Genomic DNA, 24,550 nt, shown 5'->3' on the forward strand with positions numbered 1-24,550 from the left:
ATAAATCACATTTAGTTTTTAATTTCTATTTTTGTTTAATAAAATAGAAAAATATTTTTATAATTGGGAAACACAGGATCAGAATGAAAAACAAGCAAAAACCAAAACCCCAAGCCAAGACCTGTTCACGTAAGCATACAAGGAGAGCCTGGGACGCCAATGATGTGTTGGACAGTCTGGAAGGTTGCTCTCCTATTTCAGTGCTGTTACAGAAAAATAACAACTTGCTCAGCTTTTACATAATCCCATCTTTGTCTATGTTCTAATTAACATTTCACATCAGAACTGTCTGAGAAAATGCCAGGTATTACACATTGCGGGTGAGGTGAATGGAAAACATTTTTTTTCCTTTTTTCTTTGCCTATAGCTGAAGATATAATTAGGACATTCTTGAGGTGATTCTCTACAAAATTTGAAATTTTAATTTGTCTCTGAGACTAGAGTCAACTTGAGATATTTCATTAATATCAGTTACCAAACCAACCTAAAGACAAATCAAGCAGCTCACTATGGCTTTGGTGTATGTCTAGAAAACTTGCTCTGGATTGGTGTATCTGCTACTAAATAAAGACCCTTCTAGAAGGTGGCAAGTGTGGTCCATGATGTTGAATTCTAACTTACTGGAGCTAAGTGCCACTTAGAAATCTTTTTTATTTATAATTTACTATCTAAGATCCCCATTCTCAAGTCCCTAAATCTTTTCCTCCCCTACACATTTCTACCCTGCACAGAACAAATGAACACATGCAAGTCCTTTTCAAATACTGGATTGCCACCATCAAAATTATCTGGGGTGCTTATTAAGAATCTAGATTTCTGGGTCTAACACAGAATAAGAATCTCTATGTATGAGCCATGAGGCTCAAGATTCCAGTTTAACAAGCTCCCTGAATGATTCAGATACACAGTAATGTTTGTGAACCACTGAACTTTATTTGAAAACAATGAATAAAAACAAGATGGTCACAAGGTAAGCTCTCTCTTCACCTGAAAATCATCATATTTGGGTGCCCCCATCTCAGCCTCTGAGTGTATCTCATGGTTTCCTCCAGAGATAGGTTTTTTTTTAGCCCTCTTGGCTTTTGGCTTTTTCTCTGCATCTAAAAATTTGCAGAACTTCTCTTTAACTTGTAGAAAGCTTCCCTTAGACTTGTAGAATGCTTTCTATTGACCCTGCTGCCCATTTAACTTAAAATCCCATGTATTCTTTTTTCTCTTAAACTTCCTTTATAATGGTGAGCCATATCCCTCCCATGCATTGCTTTCTAAAGTTTCCAAAAACCAGTCTTGTTTCTCATAATTCTAACAAAATTAGTCTCTCATGGATGAGCAGGGACTTCCTTCAAGCCCAATTCTGTTGGTAGATATAAGGGGCAGCAGGGTGAAGGAAAGTTTTGCAACAATTAAGAGGGCCTATGCACAGCTCTCTGTAATCCTATTCTCCTTAGACTTTCCAGTTCTTTACTGAGGGGGTTACTCCTCAAATACACTCCTTAGACCTCTGCACTTACTCCACACTCTACCTCAGATCACACAACCATTTCAGGAGCTGATCCACCACACCACACCTAATGCTGACAACTGCCTAGTCAACATTGTTGGCATCCAGAATTCACTCTTAAGCTTTGGCTGCTTCTTGGATAATACTTTGGATATTTCTTTCATCAAAGCCTTTCTTTGAGGAAGTAATACAAAAACCTTTAAGACTTAAAAAGAGAACTTCATTTATTCAAGTGCTATGCTATGTAAAATTCCTTCTTTGCTGCTAAACTAGATGGCTTTATGATCCAATCAACTAAACAGATCCTTGGATAGTTAAAATCTGGACAATATGGGTATCTTGAATAAAATTACATTTTACTATGCTTTACTGGGAAAAAATATCTGGAGTTTTTTCTTGCTGTTCAATGTAGAATCAGGTCAAATTATTTTATTGTAGAACCTATATCTGTCCATCTAAAGTGAAACTTGGACTGTAAGGCTTCAATTAACTTTAAAAGCATGAATGTCTTATTTGAGAGAATCAAATGGAATAAGAGAATTACACAGCTCTGTGGTAGGTCATAAATTGTTCTGTTATTGTTCATTTCATTTATAACTCAAACTGTACCTACTAGGATGCTAAAAATCTTAATTTCTTCTTCTATAATTCCCTGACTTTACAAAACAATAAGATTTTGATGTGAGTTTTTATTTAAAACCAGGAGCTCAGGGCAGCCCCGGTGGCTCAGCGGTTTAGTGCTGCCTTCAGCCCAGGGTGTGATCCTGGATCCCAGGATCGAGTCCCATGTCAGGCTCCCTTGCATGGAGCCTGCTTCTCCTTCTGCCTATGTCTCTGCCTCTCTCTCTCTCTATCTCTGTGTCTTTCATGAATAAATAAATAAAATCTTAAAAAAATAAAATAAAATAAAAATAAAACCAGGAGCTCTGTTGTTACACCTTAGTGATTGAAAATGCTTCTCTTCAATCACAATAGAATAATTGAAAATGCTTCTATTTAAACCGGTCTACCAAGACTGAAAGTGCAGAAGCATGGTTTGTCTCCTGCTCAAAAACTTTAAATAGCCTCCTACTGCTTATATCATCAAATCCAAATTATTGTGCCAAGTGTTTTGGCACTCTCTTCTTGTTTTATATTAGTTCCTTCTCTGTCTCACAAACTGCTCTTTTTCATCAAGCTGATTTATCATATCCACCTTGGGCCATGTTTGAATGCATACATATGTCTTTGTTCACCCTGTTCTCTCTTCCTATCTCTTTCAAGTTTCTGATTTCTACAAGTAAAAAAGTAATTACCTGCTTTAAGGTAGTGTGATGTATTAGATAAAGTCCATACGGCCCTATGCAAATCTAAGTTCTCATTATTTTCATAATTTACAGTTTTAACTGTCTGATTTGAGCATATTTATTGTGTGAAGATAAGCAAGCAACTGTCTGGAAAGAAATTAGCCATTTCTTATGTTCTGCATCATAAACCTCAATTTATTTGATGATGGTCAATATCATGAATCATCATGAATTTAGATCTAGCCTAACCTAGAGAAGAGATATGGTTTACTTTGCTTCTGATTTGATTAACCAGAAATGATGAAATATCTAATAAGGAACTCCTCTTTACCTAGAAAATTAAACAAAAGTATAACTAAGAAGAAACTTCCAAATTTCTGTAATAAGAGAGTGCCAATGTTTCTCAGTTGTATGGTCCCTGGAACAGCACAATCAGCTTCATGTGGGAATCGCAATTTCCCAGGGTATCTTCCTGACCTACTGAATCAGAAATTCCAGAGGGTTAACATCTGTTTTTTTTTTTAAGATTTTATTTATTTATTCATGAGAGAAACAGAGAGAAAGAGAGGCAGAGACATAGGCAGAGGGAGAAGCAGGCTCCATGCAGGGAGCCCGATGTGCGACTTGATTCCGGGACTCCAGGACCATACCCTGGGCTGAAGGCGGCGCTAAACTGCTGAGCCACCCAGGCTGCCCAACAATTTGTTTTAATAAGTCCTTTAGGCCTTGCTTGAGAACCACTGCTCAAAGCCCATGATGTGCAATACTGAGTTGAATACTGGAATCATCTGGCGAGTTGTAAAGAAATACAGGCTCTACCACAAATCAGTTAAATAATGTCTTGGAGTAGGGCTGGGTGATTCTCATTAGTAGCAAAGGCTGAGAACCACTCTTCTAGGTTCTTCAAATTTTTGTTTGAAATGAAATCATCACCCACTTAATTGTCAGAGCTCCAGAGCAGTGCCACAGCATGTGTATACATATGTTTGAAGAAAGGGTAAAGGAGACAATGTGAAGCTGAACAGTTTTGATGATTCCAAGTGAAAATATGAGGGACCAGGGATCCCTGGGTGGCGCAGCAGTTTGGCACCTGCCTTTGGCCCAGGGCGCGATCCTGGAGACCTGGGATAGAATCCCACGTCGGGCTCCCGGTGCATGGAGCCTGCTTCTCTCTCTCTGCCTGTGTCTCTGCCTCTCTCTCTCTCTCTGTGTGTGTGTGACTATCATAAATAAATAAAAATAAAAAAAAGAAAATATGAGGGACCTTTAATGTTTCCACATGCTGATTGAAATCTGACTGATTAGATTTAAATTTCTTTATGGACTAGCCCAAGAAAATTGTCATTGTGTTATGTAACCCAGCAAGGTTTCTGATAACATGGCTTCAAAATGATTTGTTATTACATAGCACATTTATACCCCACTCCCTAAAGTTGTTCATAATTATGACTTCACACAGAAACCACAATGCTGCCATTTGAGAAAGTACATGATGTTTGGGATATGCTGAAAGTTCGCATCTATCTGTGTTTTCTGTTCTAGGCTGCTAAACAGGTAATCTCACTGAAAGGACAGAATAGCTTCATTTTGAAATTTTAAAAGCTTCCTTCCTTAAAAAATACTCTAATAGGCCTAGGAACCATGTGACAATCAATTTGATCACTTAGAAAGTAATATAGTCTGAACCCAGCACAGATGATTACATGGTCTTTATATAACCATGTTTCACAGACTCCTAAATCACTGCATACATCCGTCCCCCAAGAAATTGTTCATTGGCTATACAGGACAGAAACGTGTAATTAGCATTATTTAACTCAAGGTCTCTCAAGCTCAGCACTACTGACATTTTGGGCCAGGTAACTCTTTGTTGTGTGACGCTGTCTTGTGTACTGTCAGCTGGTTAGCAACTTCCCTTGCCTCTTCCCACTTGATACCAGTAGCACTATACTCTCTAGTTACAATAGTTACTTTCATAGGCTATATTTGGCACCCTCCCTACTTAGAAGGACATAGGACAGGAACTACTTCTCACCATCAAGGCAGCATCAGATTTTTCTTTTCTGTGGGACTACTTGGAAATCTGTTGGCCACCCAGGAATACCCTCTCCCTAGATGACAACTCAGATATAAGTAGACGAGATCCACATTGGGTCGTATGGAAGCCACCCTAGATTAACAGCCTTATTATCCACAGGAGCCAGTATCTCTTGCAAAAATTCTATAAGCATAGATTTCAGGATTCTTGCAAGAGACATGCACTATGGATATCCAAAGCTGTGGCTCCCCATCAGGTATTTAGAAGTTATTTTTAAAAAATATTTATCTTTTGAGAGAAAGAGTACACACTTGAGCTGGGGGAGGGGCAGGGAGAGAGACAGAGAATTTCAAGCAGACTCCCTGCTGAGAGGGAAGCCCAGGGACTTGGCCTTGGGCCCCATCTCAAGACCCTGAGACTATGACCTGAGCTGAAACCAAGACACTCAACTGACTGAGTCACCCAAGTGCTCCTAGAATTCATTTTTAGTTATCTGTAATGCATATATAATTTACAAATCAGGGGGCATTTTTATCATAAACAATATTGCCTAGAAAAAACCAACATTCTACTCTTATGAGGATACCAGTGAAACAGAACTTCACAGTTAAGATCAGATTCTCAGGCAAAGAAAATTGCTCTACAGTCCTCTAGAGTAACGCTTCTCAAGCCACAAATGTTCCAACATACCCATACAATGGTAACATTCTATAAGGCAAATTGGTGAAGATATTAATTATAAATTTCTTTATATTCATTACAATTTATTTACATTATAATAAGAAAAATAACCTACAAGACATTCAGGGAAATATTCAATATTGAATTTGATAAAACTTCCAGATAAAGCCTAGCTCATAAGCAACCACAGCTGTGATCATACCTCTTTTGAAGTAGCCACCTGAATTTTTAATCAATTCATGATGGTCTGTTCAACTTCTTCACAGTCACCACTACTAAGAAACTTTGTTTATAGAAATAGGAGACAATAAATGGCAGATGATTTATTGCTTTGTCTCTTATGGTTGGAAACCTCCTTTTCCATTAACCAGTATTTGGATAATTCATTCTCTTGAAATTATAAACCAAAGGTACCAGCATTCTTTAATTCTAATAGCTATCACTTTTCACCCTTTGATAAATGCAGTGTTAAAATTTGTTGTGAACTGCAAACTGATTTAAAATCCAAATGTTTCCACATCAAGTATTTCAGAAACAATGGTGAAGCTTTCTCTGAAACAGACATTACTCTGTTTGACTTTAGGTTTCTTTAGGTGTAAACCCGTTACAATCACTAAAATCAAAGAGAAGCATTTTAAATATCATTTTTCCAAAGCTGAATTCCAAGGTGTTTTGAATTCTCAATCTTTGTTGTCAGTACATGTTGACACACTTTCAGCCAGGTCCCATAATTTTTTATGAAATTCATTCAGGTGCTCAAATGTCAATTAACTAATCCAGTTGTGAAACCAACTATTCATTAAATCTGCACAGTTATTTGCAATATATTCTCTAATTCTTGACACAACTTTTCCTTTGGATTACTAATGCAAATCTGAAACAACAAAAAGTAGTATTCTGCTCATATTTTTTGTTATGTCTTGGACTTTATTGTAGTCACAATTTTGATAATATTTAATTTGGAATTAATAACTGCAGGGAAACATTTACATATGGGAGTTCCTTTGCAAGTAAAATAATGTATTAGTTGAATGTAGGATTGTCAGAATAAACTCTAGATGTAATATTTATTTTTAAGAACTATTTCCATAATGTCTCATTTGCCTTAAATATTTCATTGCCAGTAGTTTTTTCCCCCTCCTCACAACAAAGTTCTTCCAAACATTTCATTTCAGTGATCCAAAATAGTGCTGTTATCAAGCAGTTACTAGTAACCATACGTTCATCGATATTCAATAAAACTCTCTTTTCTGCAATAAAATTTTAATAATGTCCTGGAATGTGTTAATCTCTGTTCTCTGATTTGTTGATCTACTAGTAGTAGTACTGATAAATTTCCTTTGCTTTTCTAGTAACAAATGGAATGGAAAAATGTCCACACAGGCTAGTAAAATTGCAATTCTGTAATAGTGAGTTTTTCTGACATTAGATACTATGTGTTCTTATATTTCTAGCTTCTTAAGCTTATTGATGAGATATTAATCTAAAAACAGAATTTGGTTTCATATTTTGTTCTTCAATATGCCTTAAAAAGTTTAAATCCTTTTCTGTGTATGGTGGATATCTTTTGGTAAGGTATTGATATAGCTTTCTTGGAACTACAGATTTATTTGATCACATTTCCATACAAATAAGGTATTTAGGCAAAGTATAGGAACATTGCTGTGATTCACAAATCCAAGTTTGAGATACTTTTAATTATGTTGCCTAATTTATAATCTTTTTTTTTCAACCACAGTATTTATCTTATAGCTCTAGTAATTTTCTAACTCTAGTAATAAACTGTCAAAGAAGACATAAATACATGGAAATAGTCCATGCTCATGGATTGGTAGAATTAATATTGTTAAAATGTCCATACTACTCAAAGCATTGTACAGATTCAGTATAATCCATATTAAAATTCTAAATACATTCTTCACAGAAATAGAACAAACAATACTAAAATTTGTAAGAAATCATAAAAGAACCCAGATAGCCCAAGTATTCTGAGACAGAACAAAGCTGGAGATATCATGCCCCCTGATTCCAAATGATATTACAAAGCTAACCTAATCAAGCCAGTATGGTATTGGCATAAAAAGAGACACATGGATCAAGAGAATAGTTAAGGAGCCCAGAAATGAAATGAACCCCTGCATATATGGTCAATTACTTTATGACAAAGGAGCCAAGAATATACTATGGGGAAAGAACAGAATATTCAAGTAATAGTGATGAGAAAACTGGACAGCCACATGCAAAAGAATGAAACCGAACCACCATCTAACACCATACACAAAACTAAATCAAAATGGATTAAAGACTTGAACATGAAGCCTGAAACCATAAAACTCCTAGAAGAAAACATAGAAGACCAGTTTTCAAGAAGAAAACTCCTTGAGATTGATCTTGGCGATGATTTCTTGGATTTGACGCCAAAGGCATAGGCAACAAAAGCTAAAATAAACAAGTAAGACTACATCAAATTAAAGAGATTCTCCAAAGTAAAGGAAATCATCAAAATGAAAAGGCAATCTACTGAAAGGGAGAAGATACCTGCAAATCATATATCTGATAAAGCATTATATCCAAAATATATTAGGAACTCATATAACTCAATAACAAAAAAAACCCCAAACAATCCAATTAAAAAATGGGCATAGCTTTGAAAGAATTAATAAGACAGATAAACCATTAGCCAGCCTTATTAAAAGAAGAGGGAAAAGACTCAAATTAATAAAATCATGAATGAGAAAGGAGAGATCACCACCAATACCAAGAAAATACAAACGATCTTAAAAACTTATGAGAAGCTATACACCAATAAATTAGGCAATCTAGAAGAAATGGACGCATTTCTGGAAAACCACAAACTACCAAAACTGGAACAGGACAAAATAGAAAACCTGAACAGGCCGATAACCAGGGAGGAAATTGAAGCAGTCATCAAAAACCTCCCAAGACACAAAAGTCCAGGGCCAGATGGCTTCCCAGGGGAATTCTATCAAACATTTATTTTTTTTTAATTTTTTTTATTTATTTATGATAGGCACACACACAGAGAGAGAGAGAGAGGCAGAGACACAGGCAGAGGGAGAAGCAGGCTCCATGCACCGGGAGCCCGACGTGGGATTCCATCCAGCGTCTCCAGGATCGCGCCCTGGGCCAAAGGCAGGCGCCAAACCGCTGCACCACCCAGGGATCCCTCTATCAAACATTTAAAGAAGAAACCATACCTATTCTACTAAAGCTGTTCAGAAAGATAGAAAGAGATGGAGTACTTCCAAACTCGTTCTATAAGGCCGGCATCACCTTAATTCCAAAACCAGACAAAGACCCCACCAAAAAGGAGAATTATAGACCCAATATCCCTGATGAACACAGATGTAAAAATTCTCAACAACATACTAGCCAATAGGATCCAACAATACATTAAGATTATTCATTATGACCAAGTGGGATTTATCCCTGGGATGCAAGGCTGGTTCAACACTCGTAAAGCAATCAATGTGATTCATCATATCAGCAAGAGAAAAAACAAGAACCATACGATCCTCTAAATAGATGCAGAGAAAGCATTCAACATAATACAGCATCCATTCCTGATCAAAATTCTTCAGAGTGTAGGGATAGAGGGAACATTACTCAACATCTTAAAAACCATCTACGAAAAGCCCACAGCAAATATCATTCTCAATGGGGAAGCACTGGGAGCCTTTCCTCTAAGATCAGGAACAAGATAGGGATGTCCGCTCTCATGACTGCTATTCAACACAGTACTAGAAGTCCTAGCCTCAGCAATCAGGCAACAAAAAGAAATAAAAGGCATTCAAATTGGCAAAGAAGAAGTCAAGAAGTCAAACTCTCCCTCCTCGCAGATGACAAGATACTGTACATAGAAAACCCAAAAGACTCCACCCAAGATTGCTAGAACTCATACAGCAATTGGGCAGTGTGGCAGGATACAAAATCAATGCCCAGAAGTCAGTGGCATTTCTATACACTAACAACGAGACTGAAGAAAGAGAAATTAAGGAGTCAATCCCATTTACAATTGCACCCAAAAGCATAAGATACCTAGGAATAAATCTAACCAAAGAGGTAAAGGATCTATACCCTAAAAACTACAAAACACTTCTGAAAGAAATTGAGGAAGACACAAAGAGATGGAAAAATATTCCATGCTCATGGATTGGAAGAATTAATATTGTGAAAATATCAATGTTACCCAGGGCAATTTACCCATTTAATGCAATCCCTATCAAAATACCTTCTTCAGAGAGTTGGAACAAATCATCTTAAGATTGGTGTGGAATCAGAAAAGACCCCGAATAGCCAGGGGAATATTAAAAAAGAAACCAGAGCTGGGGGCATCACAATGCCAGATTTCAGGTTGTACTACAAAGCTGTGGTCATCAAGACAGTGTGGTACTGGCACAAAAAACAGACACATAGATCAATGGAACAGAATAGAGAATCCAGAAGTGGACCCTCAACTTTATGGTCAACTAATATTCGGCAAAGCAGGAAAGACTATCTGCTGGAAAAAAGACAGTCTCTTCAATAAGTGGTGCTGGGAAAATTGGACATCCACATGCAGAAGAATGAAACTAGACCACTCTCTTTCACCATACACAAAGATAAACTCAAAATGGATGAAAGACCTAAATGTGAGACAAGATTCCATCAAAATTCTAGAGGAGAACACAGGCAACACCCTTTTTGAACTTGGCCACAGCAGCTTCTTGCAAGATACATCTATGAAGGCAAGGGAAACAAAAGCAAAAATGAACTATTGGGACTTTATCAAGATAAGAAACTTCTGCACAGCAAAAGAAACAGTCAACAAAACTAAAAGACAACCTACAGAATGGGAGAAGATATTTGCAAATGACCTATCAGAATAAGGGCTAGTATCCAAGATCTATAAAGAACTCACTAAACTCAACAGCAAAGAAACAATCCAATCATGAAATGGGCAAAAGACATGAACAGAATTTTCACAGAGGAAGACATAGACACGGCCAACAAGCACATGAGAAAATGCTCTGCATCACTGGCCATCAGGGAAATACAAATCAAAACCACAATGAGATACCACCTCACACCAGTGAGAATGGGGAAAATTAACAAGGCAGGAAACCACAAATGTTGGAGAGGATGCGGAGAAAAGGGAACCCTCTTGCACTGTTGGTGGGAATGTGAACTGGTGCAGCCACTCTGGAAAACTGTGTGGAGGTTCCTCAAAGAGTTAAAAATAGACCTGCCCTATGACCCAGCAATTACACTGCTGGGGATTTACCCCAAAGATACAGATGCAGTGAAACGCTGGGATACCTGCACCCTAGTGTTTATAGCAGCAATGTCGACAATAGCCAAACTGTGGAAGGAGCCTCGGTGTCCATCGAAAGATGAATGGATAAAGAAGATATGGTCTATGTATACAATGGAATATTCCTCAGCCATTAGAAATGACAAATACCCACTATTTGCTTTGACGTGGAGGGACCTGGAGGGTATTATGCTGAGTGAAATAAGTCAATTGGAAAAGGACAAACATTATATGGTCTCATTCGTTTGGGGAATATAAAAATTAGTGAAAGGGAATAGAGGGAAAGGAGAGAAAATGAGTGAAAACATCAGTGAGGGTGACAAAACATGAGAGACACCTAACTCTGGGAAATGAACAAGGGGTAGTGGAAGGGAAAGTGGGCGGGGCGTTGGGGTGACTGGGTGATGGGCACTGAGTGGGGCACTTGGCAGGATGAGCACTGGGTGTTATGCTATATGTTGGTAAATTGAACTCCAATAAAAAAATTTTTTTTAATGGGCAGAGGATCTGTATAGATGTTTTTCCAAAGAAGACATACAGATGGACAGCAGGCACATGAAAATATATTCAACATCATTCATCATCGGGGAAATGCAAAGCAAACCACAATGAGATATCATCTGACACCTGTAAGAATGGCTATTATCAAAGAGACAAGAAATAATAGGTGTTGGCAAGGATGTGGAGAAAAGAGGACTCTCTTGCACTGTTGGTAGGAATGTAAATTGGTGCAAGTATTATAGAAAACAATATGAAGTTTCCTCAAAAAATTTAAAAGAGAGGTACAGATGATCTAGCAATTCCACTATGGGGTATCTATCCAAAGAAAACAAAAACACTAATTCAGAAAGATATATGTGCCCTTATGTTAAGTGCAGCATTACTTACAATAGCCAAGATATGAAAGCAACCCCAAGTGTTCGTTAAAAAAGATAAAGAAGATGTGATATATATATTCCATTATATGTATACTACTCAGATATAAAAAAGAATGAAATATTGCCACTTGCAACAATATGAATGCAAGTCACATGAGGGCATGTGACTTAACTATTTTGTGACTCATTTGTAAAATAGAGATAATAATTGTGTCTATCTTATAGTATTTTGTGAGGGTTAAATAATTTAATATGTACAAATACTTTGCCTAGAACATAGTAAACACCAATAAATTATTTTTATGATATGTAAAATATGGTGATTCACTTTGGTGTGCTCTCAAAATGGGTATATAATCCAACACTCTAGCCGACAGTCTTCCCCTATACCTCATGGTTACCCTTCAGTAACAATCACTCTTGTTCAAGGTCTAATTCCTAACAAAACAGGATTGTTTTGTCTTGATCAATTCTATTCTCTGTTCTCTGTGCTCTTCAGGATCTCCCTAGTTCTTGATCCTTTACATAGTTTCCTTTTTACTTGCACCAGAGCTGACCAGAGTCACCACTATGCCCCTTTCCTGGGCAAGATAACCTGCAGCATATAGCTATGGACTTACTCAGATTGGTATTCCAACATATTTAGAGATCTCCTTGAATTTTATTCCTAACAAAATTTTTAAACCTAAAACATAGCACTAAGCTGATATTTTAGAATAAACTGGACAAATGGAACTATTTTTTCACTTAGAGGGATCGTGATAGAGATAAACATTATAGAACTGCACATTTGATGGATTGAAAAACATGCGCTGGAAAAACAGGCAAGGACATTATATTTTATCACATTACTTTTTAAAGGAGTTTAGTTTAACATATCATCTTGTTGACTCAGAATTTCCTATTTTTAACTTCCAATTAAGCTGCTTCCAAGTTTGTTGCACCCAAATGATTGCCTTTTCATAAGGTGTAGAGTATTTGGAGTTCAGGCCAGAGAGAAAAAGTGAACATTAATCCTAAAACATAATCAAATAATCTATGATTCCAACTCTATCTTCTTAAATGAGACCTTGCATATTACCATCAAGCATTACTACTATCAGTTCCCCAAGTAGAAGTGTTCATTAACCTAGAAAAACCATTAATTTCCTGAATTGGGCAAAAGCAGTTTCCATATTCATCTTTTATACTTTGTCTTATGCTAGTAAATAGATGAGACTCATTTTACATTTGGCAAAATTTGACTCCTCTCATAATGGGGAATGAATATCAGAAATGACACTCCTTGATATCTGAGTTATTAGATGATTTCTTTAAATAAAAGAGAGCTATGAAAACATTTCATATATTAATCACGAAGTATTAAAAATCAGGAAATAAACCATTTTTGCTGATTAGTCACCATTTAAGATCCATAGTCTCTTCTCCAAAAACCTATAAAAGAATGAGGTAGGCAGCGGTGGAAATGACATTAAAGGGATTTTTTTTTTACATCAAAGGGCTTTAAATTCTATTGTATATTAATTCTCCATATTAAAAAAAACTGACTCTAATTCTCCTTTCTTCTACCATCTCATTTCTCTTCTATCTTTGACATTTCAAAATTAGTAGGTCCAAACTCAAACTCTTTTTTCCCCAACAAAACTTTCATCCAATCTTCTGTGTCTCAGATAATAGTAACTGTAACTTTCCTCTTGCCCAGTCAACGGGATCATTAAAGTTATCCTGGACTCCACTCCTCTCTGTATGCCCACCTTACATATAGTCCATGAAAACATCCTGTTGGCTTCACCTTTGAATTATTTCCCACTTCTCATCACCTCCACCTGGTTCATCTCTGACCTGAATAATTACAGCCTTCTAATCGGTCTTCCTGTTTCAACCCTTGCTTCTCAAAAGTGTGTTCTCTACACAGCAATCAGAGTGGTCTTTTTCAAAATGTAACTCAGATCATGATACATATCTGCTTGAAGTCTGTCCATGGTTCTCCACTTTTCTGAGTAAAAGCTAACATTCACACCAAGGCTGGCAAACCCCTTCATAATCTGTTCCCTAGCTTTCATTCACTCAACTCTGGTCACACGAGCCTTCTCTTTTCTCCTTGAACGTGCCAGGTATGCTCCTGTCTTGGGATATTAGTATTGACTTTCCCATTGTCTGGAATGTTCTTTCTCTGCCAGCACATCATTCACTCCTTCTCCTTCCAGTCCTTATTCAAATGGCAGCTTGTCAATGAGGCCCACCCTGACATCCCAGTTAACTCACAACTTCCCCAGAACTCCCAATCTCTTTCGCTCTACTGTATTTTTTTCTTTAATACTTACCACCATCTAGAATTCTCTATAATTTACTCAGGTATTGTGTTTATCATTGTCTCCTTCTAAAATATAAGCTCCATGAGGGCAGCAATTTTGATCTGGATGGTTGAATAATATCTCTAGTACCTAGAACCGTTCATGCTACAGAGTCAGTATTCAATACATTTTGTTGAATTCTTATAAGCATCTCTGTTCTTTCTTCAAATTATTTCTCACTCTAATTAATCTCTTCTGGATTTAAAATAAATCATTTAAAACTTTGATTAAAATGTTTTTCTTCTTTTCCTCTTTTTTTCCCAGAAGGAGAACTGTCTTCATTGTTACCTCACTCAGTCAAAACTGCAGTGCTGCATAAGGGAGAATAAGAGAATTCTTGGGAGCTCCTTTTATCTTCCCATGCAGCAGAGAATGAGAAGGTACCTCCAAGAATTTGGTGGTAAAGCTACACTACTATCACCTTCCAGGAAAGACTGCCTCAACAACTGTTGTCATCTGAACTAAACAACAATGGAGGAAAGTCAGTATCATCTTTAAATTCTACTACCTGTTGTGTGGAACTTTATTTTTTTTTAATTTTATTTATTTATTCATGAGAAAGAGAGAGAGAGAGAGAATGAGAGAAAGAGGCGGAGGGAGAAGCAGGCTCCATGCATGTAGCCCAATGTGGGACTCGATCCTGGGTCTCCAGGATTACGCCCTGGGCTGAAGGCGGTGCTAAACCGCTGAGCCACCCGGGCTGCCCTGTGCTGAACTTTAAAGCAATTCAGAGACTCATATTTATATGATTCTTCTAATTATTTCAATAACAAATGTGTGTTTAGTAATAATAAAGAGTATATGTGTGTGTTATTAATCTATATAAATACCTTAAGTGATCAAACTCCTTTTATTTTTTTTTAAAAAATCCTTATCTCTCTACTAAGAAAAGTTGAAATAACACATAAATCAAATCATGTACTTGCTTTTTACACATTGCCATCTTTTCTCAGTAATCACAAAATATCAAAATTATCTTTGGAATACTGATTAAAAATAGATGGCATTATATAATATAAACATAGAAGCACAACAATGCACACTACTCTGTAGAATAATGTCTACAAGTAAAGGAAAGCTAAATAGACAAAATAAATAACATTGTTGTGATTAAGATTCATTTGTCATTGGAGGATAATAAAAATCATATTTGACATTTATCATTAATATCCAGGCAATAATGGATAATTTGCAATCTTAAATGAAACTTTCACTGTTGAATACATTGTTTCATAAAAGAGAACTCACTTGAGATTATATGTATCATATTCAATGGAAGACCTTGGCACTGCAGGGATCATATAAAGAAATCCAAGATGTTCATTTTCTCGTATTATTTTAATGATTTGCAGGGGATTACGAATGTTGGCTTTAATGACTTCTTCCCGGTCGTGGAAACTGTACTTAGGGAACGCTGAGGAACTAGTTCCATAGAGTCCTCTTCTTCCAATACTGGTACGTGACAGTTTAGGAGGAGAGGGAGTAAACATCTCAGCAATGGGCCGCTGGGTCTAAACAAAGCCAATTTTAAAAAATATGAGTGTTTGCAAAAAACAAAGGATAAAAAAAGACAAAATGTTAGCCTCAAGCACCAATTACTGTACTGCTTAAGATATTTGGGCTCAAAGGTAAACATTTTTGAACTAAGAAATTCAAATTATTGTAAGGCAGGGATGTATTCCTTCCCAGTCCTCGTTATCCAGGCGTCCATTCCCTTCCGCAGACCCCCTAGCATCGCTCCCATTGCCACCTCCTTTCCTTTAACTCAGAGTTTATTACAGCAAAATACTACCAGCTCTCTGGTGTTCTCAGGAGCCCAGCACTCTTCCCACTCAATTGCTTTGCATCTATCTTGACTGTGGCCTCTCCCCCCTCAGTCTCCCCACCTGATTCTGACAATCTTCATGCTTTTCAGTGAGTGAAATTCCTAAACAGCTGTTATTACAGCTGATAATAAACTTCTTAATGTATGTAAGTGGTGGTTATGTTGAGTATTGGGGACCATTATATGATATCAGCCTGGGAGAAACATGTAGATGACAAACTCATGATTGCCTGTTCTGTAGGCATGTGAATGACCTAAGTGTTCTGTTAAAATGTACATTCTATGTCAGTTTGGAGTGGAGCCTGAAATCCCACATTTCTAAGCTGCTCCCGGGAGCTGTGGATGCTGTGGACCACCACTGGAGCCTCAGAGCTAAGTCCTCACCACATCCACCCACATGAGCTTCACTCTAATCCCCCAGTTCCACCATCTGTGCTCTCAGGGCCATTCACCCCTTGTTCCTCCACCAACAAACTCTGGGGCAGCATCACACACACACATCGTGCTCCTGTGGAGGACGTGGATAACCATGTTTCAGGAATTTGACACTAACTCCAAGGGTCATCACCTGATCTCTCTGGCAGCAGAAGGGTAACTGGCATGAAGACAAAAGAATCACCATTGCAGACCCACTATGTTGAATAACTGATGTAAATATATAAATGATACCTTTATTGCCTATTAGCAAAACTAGTAGAGGCTGCCATTTCTACAAGAGATTGATTCCCACAAGCTCCCCAGAAAGTTTGTACTGAGATCCCGTCATTCTCCATCTCTGATTAAATATACCCTGTTGAATAGGAGTTTCAGATGAAAACCTTGGAAGGTTTAGAGCTGAAGGAAATATATCTTTGAACTTAAAAGATATGATGTGCTTCTTTTACCTAATGTCCAGGAACAGCAGCAACAACACTGTTTTCTTATGTGAAAGAAAAGCGAGATATCTCCAAACCAGAGAAAATACACAATGCTTTGTCCCAATGTTCCAAAAAGGGCTATAGTCAACTTGAATATTTTCATGAGACTAGAGTATTACTATTTAACAGAAAATGAATGTATTTTCTTTATTATATCCTTCAAAAAGTTTTACTGCCTTCTAAGTACAAGATTTCTTCAACAATAGGCTTATATATTTTCATCTGAGTACTTATTTCCAATTATGTAACTCAATGCAAAGATGAGATTCAATTTAAACAGCCACACAAGTTCAGATTTTGAGGGGATGGGGGAAAGAGAACAAAGGAAGTACGTATGTATGTATGTATGTATTTAAAGATTTTATTTATTTGAGAGAGAGAGAGAGCAGGTGCACTGGAGCAAGCACACAAGTGGGGAAGTGGAAGAAGGGGAGGGAGAAGCAGACTCCCCTGCTGAGCAGAGAGCCCAGTGTGGGACTGGATCCCAGGACCCTGAGATCATGACCTGAATCCAAGGCAGATGCTTATCTGACTGAGCCACCTAGGTGCCCCAGGAAGCATTTATTTATAAAGTACAGTATGCCTGTAGTATTCCCTACAATGGATGTTCAGTTCAATTTGTAACCAATCTTCCTTAATTACCAGGAGCAAAGCCCCCAACTGCCTTCTTTTATCTCCCAGGGAATCTTCACTGATACATTTCCATTCTAACTAAACTCATTCTGAGAGATCAATATTCCCCCCAAATGACCCTCTTCTTCTCAGAATAAATACCCTTTCTCCTTATATATAGAATATCCCCCTTTCTTGCACATTTCCCTTTAACCTCTAACTCATATTGAATTCTTCACTTAGTTACAGCTACAACCAGGCATAATATACAATTTAACATTCCCTTTTAGCCCCTCCCTTCATCCTAGATGTGCACAATTTCATTCCTCTCCTTTAAATTCAAGACCATGATGTCCACTTTATGTCAAATAAACTAATTTATGGGCAATCAGAACTTTCTTGGATCTACTTAAGATAGCTTGTTCTCCTCTCCTACTTTACAGAAACTAAAATTTCATGCAATTGATCATGTAATATTCTTTGAGGGTGATCTCACCCACACTCACAGTGAACCTCCTTCCACCCAGCTTCTCAAGCCCACTGCTCTCCCACCTGACCTGCCTCATTAACTTGCCATACATTCCTCCCAGCCTAGTGCTATTCTATTCTCTGCAGTAGCCTTTCTTCCACTGACCCTCCCCCTCACCACCAGGTACAAGCATTTCCTTCTGTTTGGTTCACCATAGTTTGTACCTTAAATGACCAACAAGAGCTCTTATCACACCCCACTGGGTTTGAGTGCTCACTTGTCCATCTACCCACCATCAGATTCTGTAATCTTCAAGGACGAAACCTGTCTTCATCTCTTCCTTTATAGTACTCTAGCCCAAAGCCTGAAAGACGCTAGCACTGAAATGTTTAGTCTCAAAGGATCCTTTCAATTAAAAGCTCAGAGAATTCTCAGCTCTATTGGCATTTATTGTGAGTGTGTCCACATTTTCTCCCACTTCTGTTCCTTTGTTTAATTATCTAGAGGTATTTATAGAAAGCCGTGCTCTGGTGATTTCTCCCCAGAGCAACTATTCACTTATTCCTTGCAAGGCAACTTCCCACGCTACAGCTCACCAATCACAGAAGTTGTCTTTCGAGCTGGTTTACTTTCTATTTTATTGCCCTTCACCAAGGTTTTCGAAGATTGCCATTATGGGTAATAATGATGAAAATTTCATAAAAGGTAAAATGAAATTCAAAACACTAGTATGTCTTCTTTTAATATGCAAGAAAAGATCAGAGGACACTGAATAGATACTGCAAGTTTTCCTTTATGATTTTCCTCTACTGTTTAAATTTTCCTCGAATAAGAACGGAGAAGTACAGTACTCCCCAAATCCACTGTGCAACCTGATAGAAAAATTCTGCAACTATCCTTATGAGTTAAAAGCATGTTAGCAATGCTATAGGGAACTAAAATTAAAGTGGAAGGATCAATTAAATAGTTTAATAGTATACCTGTTTTTTCTTCACCAGAGGGTCTTCATGCTTAAGAAACTGAACAGATATTTTGGCAGAACTTCTTTCTTCAGTGCTTCCTGGAGGTTTTATGACTCCAGAAGTGATTAACTGAGATCGGTTCTGCTCATATATGTATTCTGGCCTCTTATGATCTTGGTAGACTTTTAGCACTGGCTTTGGGGAATAAAGAGGCATGTTAATCTTTTTAATATTAATATGAACCCAACTTATTCTTCACTTTGGACTTATTCCTGTCAGAAATTAATCTCCCTGGGGTAATTTCCTATCCAAGTCACAATCATTATGGTAGTTCTCACCATAGTCTGGACATGGCCTATCACTAAACTAAGACTTTGCAATTTGGTTTCTATTAATTCTATCCCTTTATTATCAATGAATACTTCTAGGAGTAAGTTTATGACAGAAAAGACTCAGAAGCATGAAATCACATATCTAGTAATTGTGCATTACAAACTCCCACCATTCACCAGAATAAATATTGTGGGAAGGACTGTATAATCCTAACACTCCACCCAAAAGTCATTAATCAATTCCCATAGCCATAACTTCTTGAATATCTAAAAGAAATTGTGACAAAATAAATTTAAAAAAGAAATCATGGCATTATATTAGGCTGATCAAATTGCAGATTAAGGCCATAAAATCCAGCATTCCACATGATACACTAATGCAAGGAATTCACAATAATGGCTTTAAGTTTCTAAGCATTATGATTTTAGCATGATAGCTAATCTCTTACAACTGGAGTGAGAAAAAAAGCTTGGGAGTAAGTAAAGGAAATAGCTATTAAGTTTTCAGTGCGCAAATTACCTTTGGTTTTGGCTAAAAATCTCTCTTGGGCCACTCACTGAAGAAAGGAAAAGACTACAGAGATGGGGGAAGGAAGATCTCAGCTATATAACAGTGTTGAAAATTAACACAGACCAGAATCACAAGGTAAGAAGGGAGAGGAAGGCTTCTGTACAGCAAATGAAACCATCAACAAAATGAGAAGTCAATCTACTAAGTGAGAGACAATATTTGTGAATCATATAATGATAGGGGATTAAGACCCAAAATATGTAGACAACTCCTACGACTCAATAGCAAAAACAAAACAATCCAATTAAAAAATGGGCAGACGATCTGTGTACACATTTTTCCAAAAAAGATATATAGATGGACAGCAAGTATATGAAAAGATGCTCAAGATCATTAATCATCAGAGAAATGCAAACCAAATCCACAATGAGATACCACCTTACACCTGTCAGAATGGCTACTCTGAAAAAGACAAGCAGCAAGTGTTGTGAGAATATGGAGAAAAGGGAACCTCCATCAACATTTAATATCATGATGTATATCATTCTATTTTGTATATTCATGACAAAATATTATATTTTTACTACTTTTGTTTTTAATCTTCAACTAGCTTTATAAATAAGTGATTAATCCACCACCATTACATTAGATTATTCTGAATATTACTATATATTCACCTTTATCTGTGAGATTTATACTTTCATGTTTTTCTGTTACTAAGTATACTAAGCCCCTTCATTTCAGCTTAAAGAAGTCCCTTAAAATTAACAAATATGTATATAGAAAAAGAATGCAAATATGGCAAAACACTAATAATTTTTTAATCTAAGTAGATGGTATGTAAATATTCATTTTATTATTATTTCAATTTTCTGTATATTTGAAACTTTTTATAGTAAAATGTTGGGAGAAATTGAATTTTTCAAATAAAGTAGCAAAAATACAAAGAATTAGATAGATTCACATAAACCATAATAGTGACCATCTCCAAGCAAGGAGAGAGGGCATTGAGACTAAAACAGGGCATAAAAGATATTTGAAATGTATCTGTAACACATTCCTTTAAAAATGGATATTGAATCAAACTGAGCAAAATTCAACATTATTAATTTGGGATACACATACTTATTCACTACATTTCTCTTTATAGCTTTTTGCATATTTGAAATTTTCATAATAATAAAATAAAAACAGAGGAAAACTTCTTAATATAACTATTTAGCAAAATCAGCAGCAAACCTCAATCACCCTAAATAGTAAAACCTAAAGCCACTGTGAAAATCAAGAACAAGATCACTATTTTCACTCCCACCTTTATTTTTCAATTCTCAAATTGAAGTATCTGGAACAGAGGCTGGTAAATATTTTCTGTAAATGACCAGACGGTAAATATTTTAGGTTCTGTGGGTCATATGGTCTCTGTCACAACTATTCTACCATTGCAGCACCAAAGCAGCCTTAGACAATATGAAAATAACTGGTATCACTGTGATCCAAAAAAACATTATTTACAAAATAGGACTGGATTTGACCCATGGGCCATAGTGACCCATAATTTAAAAAATAAAGTAACCTGGTGTAAACACTAGGAAAGAAAGGCAAAATTATCTATCAATGATATTTATTATATACATTAAAAATAAAAGCCTAATTACTAAAGTAACTATAAGGATTTAAAAGAATATTGGTGAGGTTTCTGGTTACAGAGTAAACACACAAAATCCATTTGCTTTTCTCTGTGTTAAAAGTAAACAAACTGGATCACAATAAAAAACTAAGGTTGAAATATTTAAGAATTTAACGAGAGAAACACAGGACCTTATTATATATATATATATGTATATTATAATATATAAATATAATATATAATTATATAATATATAAAAATATATAAAATAAAGTGCTACATATATATCAAACTATGAAATCTCATGGAAAATGAAAAACAAGCTCTCTCTCTCTATATATATATGTGTGTGTGTGTGTATATATATATATATATATATATATATATATCTCAAACTATAAAATCTCATGGAAAATGAAAAACAAGGGGTACCTGAGTGGCTCAATGGTTGAGAGTCTGCCTTTGGCTCAGGTCGTGATCCTGCAGTCCTGGGATCAAGTCCCACATGAGGCTCCCTGTGAGGGGCCTGCTTCTCCCTCTGCCTATGTCTCTGGCTCTCTTTCTGTATCTCTCATGAGAAATTAAATAAAATCTTAAAAAATAATAGAAAACAAAACCTGCAAAAGTATAAAGAAATGCTAAATGCTAATTGTGGGAAAAATCACATGCTCATCTCAATATATGTCAAAAGGCATTTGGTAAAATTCAACTATTTTTGATAAAAATCTATGATTTTTTTTAAAGCTTGTTTATTTATTTAAGTAATCTCTGCACCCAACGTGCAGGGGTTTGAACGGGGGTTCAAACTCCCGACCCCAAGATCAAGAGTTGCATGTTCTTCTCACTGAGCTAGCCAGGTGCCCATACTTATGAGTTTTTGATAAAAATCTGTTTTTGATAAAACATTAATCAAGAAAGGATAGAGGGCAGCCCTGGTGGCTCAGGGGTTTGGCGCTGCCTTCAGCCCAGGGTGTGATCCTGGAGACCCGGAATTGAGTCCCACGTGGGGCTCCCTGCATGGAGCCTGCTTCTCTCTCTGCCTGTGTCTCTGCCTCACTCTATAAATAAATAAAATCTTTAAATAAAAAAAAAGGATAGATACTTCCTTTAAAATCTCAATGGCTAATATCATGCTTAAAGGGGAAATACTTAGAAATATTCCTACTAACCTCAGGAGAAAGACAAAAAGTGTCTACTCTCCCCACTTATTCTACAGGTATTAGCGAGTGCAGTAGTCCAAAGACATAGTATAAATATAACAATTGGGAAGAAGGTGGCAAAACTGTCATTATTATCAGATTATTTTATTATTTATTATTAATTAGTTTATTGTCTTATCGTTTATAAATAAATAAATATTTATTATTTTATTGTTTACCTGAAACACCTAAGAGAATAAACAGAAAAACTAGCACAAAATTAGCATCTAAAAATAAAACCTAAGAAATAAGTAAAAGTCATATGAAGAGGACTTTAAAACACTCATGATGGTCTTGGAGGAAAAAGCGAACAAATAAAATTCCATTGTGTTCATAATTTGGAAAATTAATTGTAATAAAAATGTCAATTTTAAATTAATCTATAAATTTAATATGATCCTGACAGGATCAGATTAGACAATCTGATCCTAAATGTAATACATAAAAATAAATTAAAAAGTATAGCTACAAAAGTCTGGGGGGCAGGGGGAGGGTAGTGATTAATGAAGACCAGCCCTGCCAGATACAAAAATGTTATAAAACTACAATAATTAAAACTGTGTATTCTGGACATGTGAGTAGGAAAACAGATCAATGGATCAGAATAGAAAGTCTAGTAACAGATCCCAAAATATAAAAGGGAACTTAGTCTATAATAAAGTTGCTAATTTTAGGGAAATAGTATTATTCAATAAATAATAGTGAAATAATTGGGTAAGTATTAGGAAAAAAGTTAGATCCTTTCATTCATTACACTGGTAAAAGTTCTTAAGAGATCAAGGATTTAAATGTAAAATAACAAAAATAATAAAAATAATCTTAAAGTAACTTTTAAAGAAAAGTTATCTATGACATCACTAGATAACTATACAATTTTGATAAATGTAGGGCCTAAGAATTACATAAAACTCAGAAGACATAAACTCAACTACTTAAAAATTAGGAATTAAAACAAACCTGAAAATTTTTATCATGCTTATCACAGTTAAGGGCTTATTTCCTAATAAATAAAGAGCTCATGCAAATCAATAAGAAAAATAACAACTATTCAATTAGAAAGTAAGACATGAAGATTCATATATTTCATAGAAAAACAATAACTCCTAAACATATGAAAAGATGTTCAACCGTATTAAAAAAAGGAATTTAAATTAAAACTATTCTGAGATAGCATTTTTATATTACTGACACATCATTTATTAACCAAAATTATAAATGTACATGTTTTGAGTTGGCAATCCCATGTCTAGGAAATCCACCTACATATAGAAGCTCACATGTATGAGATGACAAATGTACAAAATTATTCACTGTAACACTGTTGTCACAAAAACCTAATCTATAAATTTAGAGCTTGCTAAATAAATTAAGGTGCATTCATCTATGATAGGATATTATGAGCTATAAAGAAAATTGATATAAAGGAACTTTTTGAACTAATATGATCTCCAAGCTATGTATTAAATGAAGAAAGCAAGAGACAGAAAAATTTGTTTGTATGCTAATTTTAGGCTTATACAGTGAATAAATCTCTGAAAGCCTACACAATACAGTCTTATCATTGGATTGGTTACCTCTAGAGAAGGAAGCTGGATGGATGAAGGGCAATGGTAGACAATAGACTTTAACTCTGAAACTTCTATACATTTTTAATGGATTACTTATAAGAACAAATTTTAAATTTTTTACAGAAGGATAATTAAAACAGAGAATATATAAAAAATAAGAATAGTGAGGAAGCAGTTGCCTTCTACTTATCAAGACAATGCTACAAAGCCACTGTAATCAAAACAAATGATTAAAAGTTCACAGGAATGAAAGGTTTAAATGTGAAAGTACAAAAATAAAGAATAGTAAAATGGGAGAACAAGTGGGGAAATGCCATCAACAGACTGAGTATAAAATGGCAGTCAGTGGAGAGAAAGTAAAAGTCCAATACAAAGAGAATGCTTCAATTCCCATAAGAACAGGCCCCATTAATACTAATCATATGGAGAGATGATTTGTAGCATCTGGTGTGAGGGCGCACTTCCAGCCTCTCCAA

General features: G+C 36.0%; 1 protein-coding gene across 1 annotated transcript in view; it reads right to left on the minus strand.

The window, feature by feature from the left end:
- DNAH6 (dynein axonemal heavy chain 6) overlaps nucleotides 1–24,550 on the minus strand; it is a 242,056-nt gene that overhangs the window by 212,293 nt on the left and 5,213 nt on the right. The window contains exons 3-4 of the mRNA XM_055312464.1: nucleotides 18,856–19,032; nucleotides 15,301–15,563 (exon numbers count right to left, since the gene is read on the minus strand). Of these exons, the coding sequence (XP_055168439.1) occupies nucleotides 15,301–15,563; nucleotides 18,856–19,032 (440 nt within the window). The remainder of the gene's footprint in view (nucleotides 1–15,300; nucleotides 15,564–18,855; nucleotides 19,033–24,550) is intronic.

Source organism: Nyctereutes procyonoides, unplaced genomic scaffold (genome assembly GCF_905146905.1).
Source record: "Nyctereutes procyonoides isolate TBG_1078 unplaced genomic scaffold, NYPRO_anot_genome, whole genome shotgun sequence".
Classification (NCBI taxonomy): domain Eukaryota; kingdom Metazoa; phylum Chordata; class Mammalia; order Carnivora; family Canidae; genus Nyctereutes; species Nyctereutes procyonoides.